This window comes from Aquarana catesbeiana, linkage group LG08, assembly GCF_042186555.1.
Source record: "Aquarana catesbeiana isolate 2022-GZ linkage group LG08, ASM4218655v1, whole genome shotgun sequence".
NCBI lineage: Eukaryota > Metazoa > Chordata > Amphibia > Anura > Ranidae > Aquarana > Aquarana catesbeiana.
Window position 1 is genome coordinate 301641504 of NC_133331.1, and position 13949 is coordinate 301655452.

Sequence of the window (13949 nt, forward strand, 5' to 3'; positions counted from 1 at the left end):
AAATTGCAAAATTACATACAAAAGCCCATAATCTGGATCACCTAGATCCTATATATCAAAACATTAACAGATGTTGAGAAAGACAATCCTTTCCAATATTTTGTAGATCAATATAATTATGTCTTACCACCTATTCAGGAAAGGCATTTGTACTTGGATAACCATTACTTCACTTGGGCAAGAATCTACCCCAAAGCACGACAAACTAAACTCTAAAAAGAAAGAAAAAAAGAGTAATGGGGCGTACACACGGTCGGACTTTTCGTCTACAAAAGTCCGACAGCCTGTCCGACAGACTTCCGGCGGACTTTCGGCGGACTTGCAGCAGACTTTCTAACGAACTGACTTGCCTACACACGACCACACAAAAGTCCGACGGATTCGTACGTGATGACGTACACCGGACTAAAATAAGGAAGTTCATAGCCAGTAGCCAATAGCTGCCCTAGCGTGGGTTTTTGTCCGTCGGACTAGCACACAGACGAGCGGATTTCGGGGTCCGTCGTAGTTACGACGTAAAGATTTGAAGCATGTTTCAAATCTAAAGTCCGTCGGATTTGAGGCTGAAAAAGTCTGCTGAAAGTCCGGAGAAGCCCACACACGATCGGATTACCAGCCAGCTTTAGTCCGTCGGCGTCCGTTGGACTTTTGTAGACGAAAAGTCCGACCGTGTGTACGCCCCATAAGAAGCGACAGAAGAAGAGAAAGAAGAAAAAAAAAAAGAAGGACATTTTTTTTACAAACAAGTCTATCCATTTCTCCAACAGTCCATCTGGGGAACCGCCTCCCTAAGTCAAAACCGCGTCATAGAATAAAAACAAATTACAAAAAAGACTATTTATAATAAAGATCCCAGATCACCAGAGCCCAAAAAATCAATCCAGGGAGACCATACAGCCATATACTTAGGATAGCATTCATGTATATTCACGCATAATCCACAGAGGGGAGGTCAAGGGGACAGGTGTTATTTGTTGCTCAATAGTTACCCACTGTTTTGATTTACCGTTATAAAACCAATCCACTATTCTGGTCAATACAGATGCTATATGGTACATTTACATATGCGGTAGACCCGTTCCGCCCCCCCCCCTCTGTTTCCCGCTTTACTAAGATGTCCTAGCGGAGCCTAGCTGTGGAGTTCGGCCAGAGATACCTTAATAAGCTAGACTGTAATGAATGAAGAAACGCCCTTGGAAGTGCTATAGGTAACGTTTGATATACAGTAAATATAAAAAACGAGGTAGAATATCCATCTTGTATATCGCCATTCTCCCTAACTCTCTTTTCAGGAGTGTTTCCCCCTAGCCCCAAGTTGAAATTGACTAATCAAGGTTAGGGATGAGCCGAACACCCCCTTGTTCGGTTTTCAACAGAACATGCGAACAGGCAAAAAATTTGTTAGAAAACGCGAACACCGTTAAAGTCTATGGGACACGAACATGAATAATCTAAAGTTCTAATTTTAAAGGCTTATATGCAAGTTATTTTCATAAAAAGTGTTTGGGGACCTGGGTCCTGCCCCAGGGGACATGGATCAATGCAAAAAAGAGTTTTAAAAAACGGCCATTTTTTCAGGATTTTAATAATGCTTAAAGTGAAACAATAAAAGTGTAATATTCCTTTAAATTTTGTACCTGGGGGGTGTCTACAGTATGCCTGTAAAGGGGCGCATGTTTCCCGTGTTTAGAACAGTCCAAGAGCAAAATGACATTTCTAAAGGAAAAAAAGTCATTTAAAAGTACTTGCGGCTATTAATGAATTGTCGGTCCCGGCAATACACATAAAAGTCATTGAAAAAAACGGCATGTGTTTTCCCCACAGTCCATTACCATGCCCTTTGGGTCTAGTATGAATATAAGGGGAACCCCAAACCAAAATTTTTTAAAAAATTGGGTGGGGGTCCCCCCAAATTCCATACCAGGCCCTTCAGGTCTGGTAAGGTTATTAAGGGGAACCCCGCGCCAAAATTAAAAAAAAAAATGGCGTGGGGGTCCCCTCAAAATCCATACCAGACTGTGGGGGGAATCCCATGCTGTTTTTTTCATTGACTTTTATGTGTATTGCCGGGACCGACAATTCATTAATAGCCGCGAGTACTTTTAAATGACTTTTTTTCCTTTAGAAATGTCATTTTGCTCTCGGACTAAACACGGAAAACATGCCCTACTTTATAGGCATACTATAGACACCCCCCAGGTACAAAATTTAAAGGAATATTACACTCTTATTGTTTCGCTTTAAGCATTATTAAAATCACTGCTCCCGAAAAAACTGCCTGTTTTTTTTAAACTTTTTTTTGCATTGATACATGTCCCCTGAGGCAGGACCGGGGTCCCCAAACACTTTTTATGACAATAACTAGCAAATTAACCCTTAAAATTAGCACTTTTGATTTCTCCCATAGACTTTTAAAGGGTGTCCCGTGGCTTTCGAATTTGCCGCCAACACCCCAAATTGTTCGCTATTCGGCAAACGGGCGAACAGCCAATGTTCGAGTCAAATTTAATGTTCGACCCGAACATAAAGCTCATCCCTAATCACGGTGTTCAGCATAGGTAGATAGTTCAGTTCATATATCTTTTCCTCTGTACAGGCGATATTGACGACTAAGTATTGTATTTAGGAGAATGGAGTTCCTACTGAAATAGGAAGTTGGTTTCCAATATTTCTTTCTCAATTAACGTAAATGTAATATTGAGGCACCTGGATTTTGTACCATTTACTTTAAAGTTGCTGTAAAATCCAAATTGTTCTATTTCATGCAAAAAGCTTGGAAAAGCTATTCTTGGATTAGATATGTAGATAAGTAGATCATCCGCAAAAATGCTTAATTTATATTCATGAGCCCACCTGAACTCCGTGGATAGAGGGATTAGACCATGAAGCCATAGCCAGATGTTCCATAGCCAAGATGTATAGCTATGGTGATAGCGGACAGCCCTGGTGTGTCAATTTAGACATATTAATGGGTCGGGACAATATTACATTAACCCTTATCCTTGCCGAAGCAGCGGTATATAAAGCCATTATTCTTTGTATAAATTCCACCGGGAGACCTACTTGTTTCAGAGATGCTACCATAAACCTCCAATCCAAGCGATCAAAGGCCCTCTCCGCATCTAATGAAAGAAGGCTGTCTAACCGAATTTGAACGTATGTGCGAGTCGGATCCGCATGCCCCAGGTATTATCTCCCGCCTATACTCCCATCTTACATCACCACCCCCAGACCTACCCACATATGCACAGAGATGGTCGAGAGACCTCGATATTACCCTCGAACCAGAAGACTGGTCGACCATATGGTCCAATACAAAAAACTCAACCCAGAATGTTGTTGCCTCAGAAGCGAACTATAAAGTGCTAATGCGCTGGTATCTAGTCCCAGCCAGAATCGTTAAATTTTTTCCTGAATCCTCCCCGAACTGTTTCAGAGGCTGTGGAGACAAGGGCACGCACCTACATATATGGTGGACATGCCCTCAAGCACAACGCTTCTGGGCAATAATATTTCAGATGGCAACCACCCTCCACCAAATTACCTTACCCCCTAGCCCCACAATAGCCCTCCTCAACCTTTTCCCACAAGACTACACCAGATCGCAACTTCGACTTCTCCTACATTTATTCACCGCAGCCAAACAGACGATAGCTAAGGCTTGGAAAACGCCCACTCTTAACATAGTCGAAACGAAGAATAGGGTTACTCAAGCAATGATACACAGCAAAATAGAGGCAAAAATTCTTGATAAAGCCACTCGACACAACAGAGTATGGCGACCCTGGGTTGAACACTTTCTACCAACGGACATTGCTGAAGACCTAGTATCGCTTTAAGTGGGCATGGGCACCACCCCTAGACTCTATTATGACTCCTGTACCCGCGCGGGCCCGCCGGCATCTCCCTCCCCCCCTTCTTCTCCTACCCACAACTCTCTCGCCTATACCCCCTCTACTCTACCCCTTCTCTTTATTTCACCTCTTGATTCCACCATACCCTCCAAACTTAAAAATAGGTAATATACTCTGTTACATGTATTACTTTTGGGGGCCCCCCCATAACTGATGTTGGGGAATGGCCCAAATCTATAGTGTTAAAAAAGGGATCGTAGTCCCCTTTAATCTTTCATATATTTCCATGTTTAGTTCCAGCAAGCCGCATGATTTAGAAATATATACGCTACCTTAATATTCAGCTTTCCTTAAACCAATGTTCTCCGACATTATTTTTATGTACACTGCCATCTATTTGATAGAAACTATGTATGGAACTTAATGTAACAGTTGTATGTGAAATTGCCAATAAAACATTTGAAAAGAAAGAAGGCTGTGAGATCGGCATTTCCACTTATTCCACTGATGGGGAGGAGGAGCTAAAACTCCAGTTATTTGTCATCTACTGAGATTTATTATATTTGTTTTACTTCTTTCCAACAGATAGATGTGATGTCAGGAATTCCTCGGAGAGACATCTTCTATTATCTGCTGATTGTAAGTCAGAAGATAATGTCATCACACAGGATCCTCCAGGAGGAAATCCAAATACACAAAATATACATCACAGACCTTCCTGTCCGGAGACATCAATGGATCCCTCTGATCAGGGGGAATCTTCTCATCAATCACATACTATGATTGTAAATATCCATGTAAGATCTCACACTGCAGATCGATCAACAGATTCTTCTAATCCCGAGGAATCTTCCTCACCCCATGAAGGAGATCACCGAGGTGACAATCTATTCTCATGTTCAGAGTGCGGGAAATCTTTCACTCAGAAGGGAAATCTTTTGCAACATCAGAAAATTCACACAGGTGACCTTCCCTATACATGTTCAGAGTGCGGGAAATCTTTCCATAGGAAATATCATCTTGTTAGACATCAGAGAAATCACACCGGGGAGTGTCCCTATTCATGTTCAGAGTGCGGGAAATCTTTCAAAGACAAAAGAGATCTTTCTAAACATCACACAATTCACACTGGTGAGTGCCCCTATTCATGTTTAGAGTGCGGGAAATCTTTCACTCAGAAGGGAAATCTTTTGCAACATCAGAAATATCACACAGGTGACCTTCCCTATACATGTTCAGAGTGCGGGAAATCTTTCCTTAAGAAAGATCATCTTGTTAGACATCAGAGAAATCACACTGGTGAGCGCCCCTATTCATGTTCAGAGTGCGAGAAAACATTCAAAGACCAAGGAGATCTTTCTAAACATCACACAATTCACACAGGTGAGCGCCCCTATTCATGTTCAGAGTGCGGGAAATCTTTTAGTCAAAAAAGAGGCCTTGTTAAACATCAGAGAATTCACACGGGTGAGCGTCCATATTCATGTTCAGAGTGCGGAAAATCATTCGCTCATAAAGGTGTTCTTGCTATACATCAGAGAATTCACACAGGTGAGCATCCATATTCATGTTCAGAGTGTGGGAAATCTTTCAAAGACAAAAGAGATCTTTCTAAACATCACAAAATTCACACCGGTGAGCGTCCCTATTCATGTTCAGAGTGCGGGAAATCTTTTACTCATAAAAAAGGCCTTGTTAGACATCAGAAGATTCACACGGGTGAGCGTCCTTATTCATGTTCGGAGTGCGGAAAATCTTACCTTCACAAAGATAATCTTGTTGAACATCAGAGAATTCACACAGGTGAGAATCTCTATTCATGTTCAGAGTGCGGGAAATCTTTCACTCAGAAAGGAGGCCTTGTTCTACATCAGAAAATTCACACAGGTGAGCGTCATTCATGTTTAGTGTGCGGGAAATCTTTCACTCAGAAAGGAGGCCTTGTTCTACATCAGAAAATTCACATAGGTGAGCGTCCTCATTTATGTTCAGAGTGCGGGAAATCTTTCACTCGTAAAGGAGATCTTGTTCTACATCAGAAAATTCACACGGGGGAGCGTGCTTACTCATGTTCAGAGTGCGGGAAAGCTTTTCTTAAAAAAACTGCTCTTCTTGATCATCAGCGAATTCACACGGGTGAGCGTCCTTATTTGTGTTCAGAGTGTGGGAAATCTTTCATTGATAAAGGAAACCTTGTTATACACCAGAGAATTCACGCGGGTGAGCGTCCTTTTTCTTGTTCAGAGTGCGAGAAATCTTTCACTCAGAAAGGAGCTCTTGTTAGACATCAGAGAATTCACACAGGTGAGCGTCCTTTTTCTTGTTCAGAGTGCGGGAAATCTTTCTTTAGGAAAAATGATCTTATTAAACATCAGAGAATTCACACGGATGAACTTCCTTTTATATAAGTGCAGGAAAGTTTTCACTCATAAAGGACACCTGCAACACCAGAGAATTCACATGGTTGACCTTCCATATTTATGTTCAGAGTGTGGGAAATCTTTCTTTAGGAAAAATAATCTTTGGTAAACACCACAAAAAATTCAGTGTAGTGTGGATGGTGCAGGAGAGATGTCAGAGAATGTAGTGTGGATGGTGGAGGAGATCTGTCGGAGAATGTAGTGTGGATGGTGGAGGAGATCTGTCAGAGAATGTAGTGTGGATGGTGGAGGAGATCTGTCGGAGAATGTAGTGTGGATGGTGGAAGGAGATCTGTCGGAGAATGTAGTGTGGATGGTGGAGGAGATCTGTCGGAGAATGTAATGTGGATGGTGGAGGAGATCTGTCGGAGAATGTAGTGTGGATGGTGGGAGGAGATCTGTCGGAGAATGTAGTGTGGATGGTGGGAGGAGATCTGTCGGAGAATGTAGTGTGGATGGTGGAGGAGATCTGTCGGAGAATGTAGTGTGGATGGTGGAGAAGAGCTGTCGGAGAATGTAGTGTGGATGGTGGAGAGCTGTCGGAGAATGTAGTGTGGATGGTGGGAGGAGATCTGTCGGAGAATGTAGTGTAGATGGTGGAGGAGAGCTGTCGGAGAATGCAGTGTGGATGGTGGAGGAGAGCTGTCAGGGAATGTAGTGTGGATGATGGAGGAGAGCTGTCGGAGAATGTAGTGTGGATGGTGGAGGAGAGCTGTCGGAGAATGTAGTGTGGATGGTAGAGGAGAGATGTCGGAGAATGTAGTGTGGATGGTGGAGGAAAGCTGTCGGAGAATGTAGTGTGGATGGTGGAGGAGAGCTGTCGGAGAATGTAGTGTGGATGGTGGAGGAGAGATGTAGGAGAATGTAGTGTGGATGGTGGGGGAGAGCTGTCGGAGAATGTATTGTGGATGGTGGGAGGAGAGCTGTCGGAGATTGTAGTGTGGATGGTGGAGGAGAACTGTCAGAGAATGTAGTGTGGATGGTGGGAGGAGATCTGTCGGAGAATGTAGTGTAGATGGTGGAGGAGAGCTGTCGGAGAATGTAGTGTGGATGGTGGAGGAGAGCTGTCGGAGAATGTAGTGTGGATGGTGGAGGAGATCTGTCGGAGAATGTAGTGTGGATGGTGGAGAAGAGCTGTCGGAGAATGTAGTGTGGATGGTGGAGAGCTGTCGGAGAATGTAGTGTGGATGGTGGGAGGAGATCTGTCGGAGAATGTAGTGTAGATGGTGGAGGAGAGCTGTCGGAGAATGTAGTGTGGATGGTGGAGGAGAGCTGTCGGAGAATGTAGTGTGGATGGTAGAGGAGAGATGTCGGAGAATGTAGTGTGGATGGTGGAGGAAAGCTGTCGGAGAATGTAGTGTGGATGGTGGAGGAAAGCTGTCGGAGAATGTAGTGTGGATGGTGGAGGAGAGCTGTCGGATGAATTCAGTGTGGATGGTGGAGGAGAGCTGTCGGGGAATGTAGTGTGGATGGTGGAGGAGAGCTGTCGGAGAATGTAGTGTGGATGGTGGAGGAGAGATGTCGGAGAATGTAGTGTGGATGGTGGAGGAGAGCTGTCGGAGAATGTAGTGTGGATGGTGGAGGAGAGCTGTCGGAGAATGTAGTGTGGATGGTGGAGGAGAGCTGTCGGAGAATGTAGTGTGGATGGTGGAGGAGAGCTGTCGGAGAATGTAGTGTGGATGGTGGAGGAGAGCTGTTAGAGAATGTAGTGTGGAGGGTATTTACATCCAAATCCAAGTCAATTTGGATGTAAATACCCTCAAATTAAAGCTGAAAGTCTGCAGTTAAAGCACATCTTGTTCTTTTCATTTCAAATCCATTGTGGTGTTGTATAGAGCCAAAAAGATTAGAATTGTGTCGCTGTCCCAATATTTATGGACCTTACTGTATAATGTAAATGAGTCTAGTCTGGCTTGCCACATTGTTGTTTGTTCTAATTAACCCTGCAATTGTATGAAGGAGTTCTGTGTTTATACTTATAATCTACTGTGTGAAGCTCGGTGACAACAAGTCTGAGCTGTAGTGAAATCCTGATTAATCATAACAATGCCCAGGAGGGCACGGAGTCACATCGGCTGCTTTAAGGGATTAGTTAATTAGCTCATGTTAATTCTGTTTCTGGTTACAGTTGTATTGTTAGAGTAATATGAGAAGGAGGGGGGAACCTCCTCTTTAACTGTATATAAAGACTTGTATTTTGGTTCTAATAAAAGAGTCTATGTTTAGCAACTAAACAAGTATTGTCTTGTTTTGTGCTTGTGAGCGCTTGGAATATCTGATATCTATATTCAGACTGGGAGGAAATGGTATATGACAAAAGCACCGAAGCGGAGTGTAGGGACGTTTCGTTACACTCTCCTTGCCCGGACTGTCAGTTTAGGTGGACAGCCATGTCTTGGTAGGTTTGCAGTTGTGCCATACTCTTGCCATTTTTGGACGATGGATTGAACAGTGCTCCGTGAGATGTTTAAAGCTTTGTGATATTGTTTTATAAACTAACCCTGCTTTAACCTTCTCCACAACTTTATCCCTGACCTGTCTGGTGTGTTCCTTAGCCTTCATGATGCTGTTTGTTCACTAAAGTTCTCTAACAAACCTCTGAGGGCTTCATGGAACAGCTGTATTTATACTGAGATTAGATTACACACAGGTGGACTCTATTTACTAATTAGGTGACTTCTGAAGGCAGATGGTTCCACTCGATTTTAGTTCGAGGTATCAGAGTAAAGGGGGCTGAATAAAAAAAAACACCACACTTTTCACATATTTATTTGTAAAAAAAAATGAAATCCATTTATCATTTTCCTTTCACTTCACAATTATGTGCCACTTTGTGTTGGTCTATCACATAAAATCCCAATAAAATACATTTACATTTTGGTTGTAACATGACAAAATGTGGAAAATTTCAAGGGGTGTGAATACTTTTTCAAGCACTGTACACATATGTGGTATGATTTTATTTTCTATTTTGGGCCAGTTTTCCTTTGAGAATAAAAAAAAAAAAAAAAAGGCAGGAGATATCCATTGCCATTTACCACCAAATGAAAGCTCCTGAAAAAAACAAGGTATAATCCACCTGGATGAACAAAAGTTACTAACACATGTCAAAGTCAAAAAATTGGGCTTAGGCATTTAGATTTGTTTCATCCTTAGGTGTGAAGGGGTTAAAGAACAAAACAAATGTTAATGTTGTCAACTATATGCAAATTGCCAAAAAGTGGCATAGGAAGTCACTTGTGATCTTTTTTTTAGTACCGCACTGTATTCTGTACAAATGCAAAAAATGACTTTGCAGTGTTCCAGAAACAACAGCTAAACAATAGCGCAGTGGCTGGAGAATATGGAAGCAAATCGATTTGGGCCTTGATCAGCAATCTAAGTGGGAGAGATTATTACATTTTTGTCCTCGAAATTACAAGAGCGTGTCTTTTTAGAGACCGCAGACATTAATATTGTATAGACTTCCTTTCCTTTATGAAAGCATTTCTACTCCCCTGGGATGTAGAAGTCTATATGCCATGGCATATAGACTTTTTTCCCCCCTTTTCTTTCCATTTCGCATTTATTAACCTTCAATATCATCCCAATTGCATAAAGGTGTTAAACTATAATTATTCTGTTTATATTCCTTTTGGATCTCTCTGTAATTCTTGATCATTCTTCAGCCCCTGCGGTGACCTGTATGCTTGCTTCTGATTTCTTATGTTGTGTTATAAAACAATTAAATACATTGAAACAAAGTATTTCTACTTGGTAACCATAAGGCATATGTTATTCTGGGGGGAAAAAAAGACCAGATACATCCTAAATATAGAGCAATTTATCCAACTCTCCATCCAGAGCCTCTGGTTTATAGACCAGATACATCCTAAATATAGAGCCATTTAAAGTTTACGATGCTTAGTTATGAATGGTCAAAGTCAGTGATCACTGACTGTGCATTCGGAAAAGGAAGGAGCCGGTAAATGACAGATTTACTGCCTCCTTCATCAATTCATCCTTCATCCATTCTCCATACTGAAAGATCATACTCCATACTGAAAGACATGGGGGGACCGGAGGAGGACATGGAGAGCCGGGGAGGACTGTCGTGAATTTTCAGTCAGAATAAGTTGTGCCTTTTTAAGGACAGGTTTCCCGCACAATAATTATCCTTAAGTAATTTTTAACGAAGATATTTTTAAGATACAAAATCAATCAGTATGACACAGTCTATACTTGTGAAACTTATTCACGGAGACGTGTGGTCACACAAAATAGAAATTTTATTGGTAAACAAACACAAATAATCACATGAAATTAAGATACCGATTGCGTTACATGAACGTCTTGAAAATCAATAAAAACACTTGCAAAAATGGGCGTACCGTCCCTTTGACATAATACCACCATGATAACTTCTCGGTAGAATCAATAACCTTGTGAACTTGACAATTAAACAGAACATCTGTATTTCACACGTACAACCGTTACTTTGCTGCAGGTAAGTAAGTGGTTAAAATTGTGAAATAAATTAGACGTTTGCTTTGTCAATAAATGTGGCAACTATGCAAAAAGAAAAATATAATGGAAAAATCTGAATCTTTAGAGAAAAATCTACAAGGCGGTTATTGATTCGGGAGAATGATTATCAACTGTATAATATTCAATACATCAATATCTGTGAGAACATATCAATATTTGAGAGAACATACAAGATAAAATCAACATGATATAATTACACATTCCAGGATGGCTGCAGTTCCTATGGGCTAGTTACCAGAGTTAAAATGGCTGCCGTAGTTTCAAAATGGATACTCCTAAAGAGGATTTACTTCTTGTGACCTCCGAGTTCTAAGTATTAGGTGTTGAGGAATTTTCATGAATGTAAAGAGATGTATTCATGCATGGTGCATGAGTGTCAGTCTGGGAGTGTGTGTGTCTCCCAGTGTCCCCCCTCAGGGTGGATCCCTGAGCTCTCCCCCCTGAGCTCTCTCCTCCTTCCGTTCGTTGGTCCTGTCTCCCCTCTTCCTTGCCTCTAAATACCATTTCAGATAATAAGACCATAAAAATTATAATGGCTCTGCCCAAAAGGAGGTGGCTCACTTCCCATTGGGTTAGGAGACGTAATGATTAACTTCCTCTGGAAATGTATTGAGTTCAAATAATACCACCTTCAACCACCAGGTGTCTCACACGTGTTTTGAGTCCATCCTTTTAAATTAATACGTTCTATTTTCATAAGGTGTATAATGGTAAGGATAAGTATATACCTTTAAATATTCTGGTACTCGGTCTAATGTAAAATACACTCAGTATAAGTTTGATTAATCATCATTACATAACTTGGTTATATAAATGTATCTCTATAAATGTATATCTGTAAACTGGTCTATCTAGGAAATACACACATTGTTATATATTTCATCAATACTACATAAAACTGATTATCTATATGGATACCTGTATAACTTCTGGTATCTTCACTGAACATTTGTTTATCTTAAGTGTAGGCTACAATCTTATAAGATTATAATCATGATTATACGTTTTTCCTAATACTAATTCGTTACTTAAAACACTTCTACTTATAAAATCACACTTTCATATACATTTTCTTCATAGCAAAGTTGTTGGGTCCGCAGACGCCAACATTATAATGTCTCTGTGACCTACAATGTCAGAGATAGTTTAAAATGACTTATGATAACCTTATTGATACCTTATATTATTTTTGACTAGCACAATATTCAACTTTCACTAATGTGTTGAGAGGGACCTTGAACATTCTCACTGGGTGTTTAGAACTGACTTGTTTGTCTAAACCATCCTAAAAGTTCATACAATGGGTTCTCTTAGCCAAGGTGTTAGCTATTTAAACAGTTCTCCCCTCAAACACAATGAGTGAGGCTATCTCTATGCTATAAAAGTCTATGTCACCTTGTGTCCTTTGGCAGCTTTCGTTTATTCACAATACCATGTAAATATCTCCTTGTTTTGTGACAGGAATAGTCTTTGTTCCAACAGCTTCCTTTACAATACATGCTTGTAAAAGTCTTCAATATTTGAGGTAGTAGAGAAAGGCTTGGTCAAACATGAGAATGTCCATTTTATCCTAAAAGTCCCCAAGAGGGCAACAGTTCAACTATTTAACATCACAGTTCATCTACTTGGTGAGGCCTAAGCATCTCTCATGTTTCTGCCAGTAAATATAAAATATATTTCTTCATGAATTCACAACAAATCCCCCCTTGTGAAGTGTTCAAATGCCGGGAGTCGTTTGAAAGACTTCACCAATGCAAAACGTTGAAGAAATATGGCTTCATTCGGGTCTTGTAAATCTAGCTGTGGAGGTGGATCTGTATTGTGGATCTATGTTTAAAGGGTGTAGACACCTTCATGTGGGTGTAATTCTTTGAAGGGAAAACACAAAATGGGTTGGTGATTGATGTGTGCATCTCAGGGCCATCATCCGTTGGTTGGCGGGAAATGGATCACTTCGGGCACCTTTGGGTCTTGGCCGTCCTGGGAGGTTTGTCCGTGTAGACTGGCCATCAGTGGTGTTCTGGAATCCCCCATACGGTTCTTCCGCTGGATGTTTCACACACGTTGGGCTCTCAGTTCTGTTGACCGGCTCATGGACATCTTAGTCCTGTAAGGGAAAATGGATTCCGTTAGAAACGACATATATAGTCTCCCTTTTTTTTTTTTTACATGATCTGTGTTTGAGATCTCAATGTTAAGCTGGTATCCTGGGCTTCCTCAGAGCCCCTTTTTTTTTTCTCCATTGTGTCATCAGTCCTTTAACTAAACGCTCTGGATAGCATGACAATATATGAAACATTTGCTATGGGAGACAAAGCTTCAGGGCTTATTAACATGAGGACATTTCTTCACAGCTGTGGATACCAGACATGAATGACTGACTGACATTCTTCAGAACCATTTTTTTTTTAGCTTACTTGTAGCGGTTCTGGAATAATAACAATTAAAACATTTAAGTTTGACATGTGACACTTATTGTCAGTACTAAGATATTTGACATTATAGTCAACTTTCTACTTGTGAGGAATAAAACAAATAAAATCTCCCCCCTTTGGGGTGTCAATACAAATCTTTTGAGGCAATCAAACTACCTTATGCGGGTGACTCCTCATCTTTTACCCAAAATATCAAACCATTTAGGCCTCCGGATATTAATGTCTTTAGGATTCGGTCTTCCTCTGGAATCACCGTCTTAGGCGACTTCTTGAAATTAGGCTGTTTGGAGCGACCTGTGTATGTCAGAGGAATGAAGTGACCACTAAAAAATAGGAGAATAATTAATATCTAACAACCACCATCCCCCGGTAGGGATTTCAGGATCCTCATTACTGTGACCTGGGGAAAAACATGGTGTTAGAACTTCTGTCTCCTATACCTTTATTCAGTGCCTTCCTCTGATTTATTTTACCATAGGCGCTTCAAAGGCTCTGTGGCCCTTGGTTGGCCACAGGATTTGCCCCTTGAAGAAATGCTATTCACGTTCCGTACAGCAATAAAACCGTGTAACATATTCCTAATTTGAACGATTTTGGATTTTGCATTGCTTACAGGTTGATCAGGATTGGGTCGTGGGACCCGGTTTCTGTGTCTTCTAGGGACTACTGGCTCAGTTTGATCAGACATATCCCCATCAGAACCACTGTCTTCA

The 13949-nt window shown here is 41.2% G+C and overlaps 2 protein-coding genes across 2 annotated transcripts in view; both read left to right on the plus strand.

Annotated features, from left to right (window-relative positions):
• The window catches only part of LOC141106868 (uncharacterized), a 210441-nt gene that overhangs the window by 112709 nt on the left and 83783 nt on the right, over nt 1–13949 (plus strand).
• Nucleotides 1–13949, plus strand: part of LOC141105042 (uncharacterized) — a 37467-nt gene that overhangs the window by 6244 nt on the left and 17274 nt on the right. Inside the window, exon 9 of the mRNA XM_073594836.1 lies at nt 4440–6257. Within this exon, the coding sequence (XP_073450937.1) occupies nt 4440–6257 (1818 nt within the window). The remainder of the gene's footprint in view (nt 1–4439; nt 6258–13949) is intronic.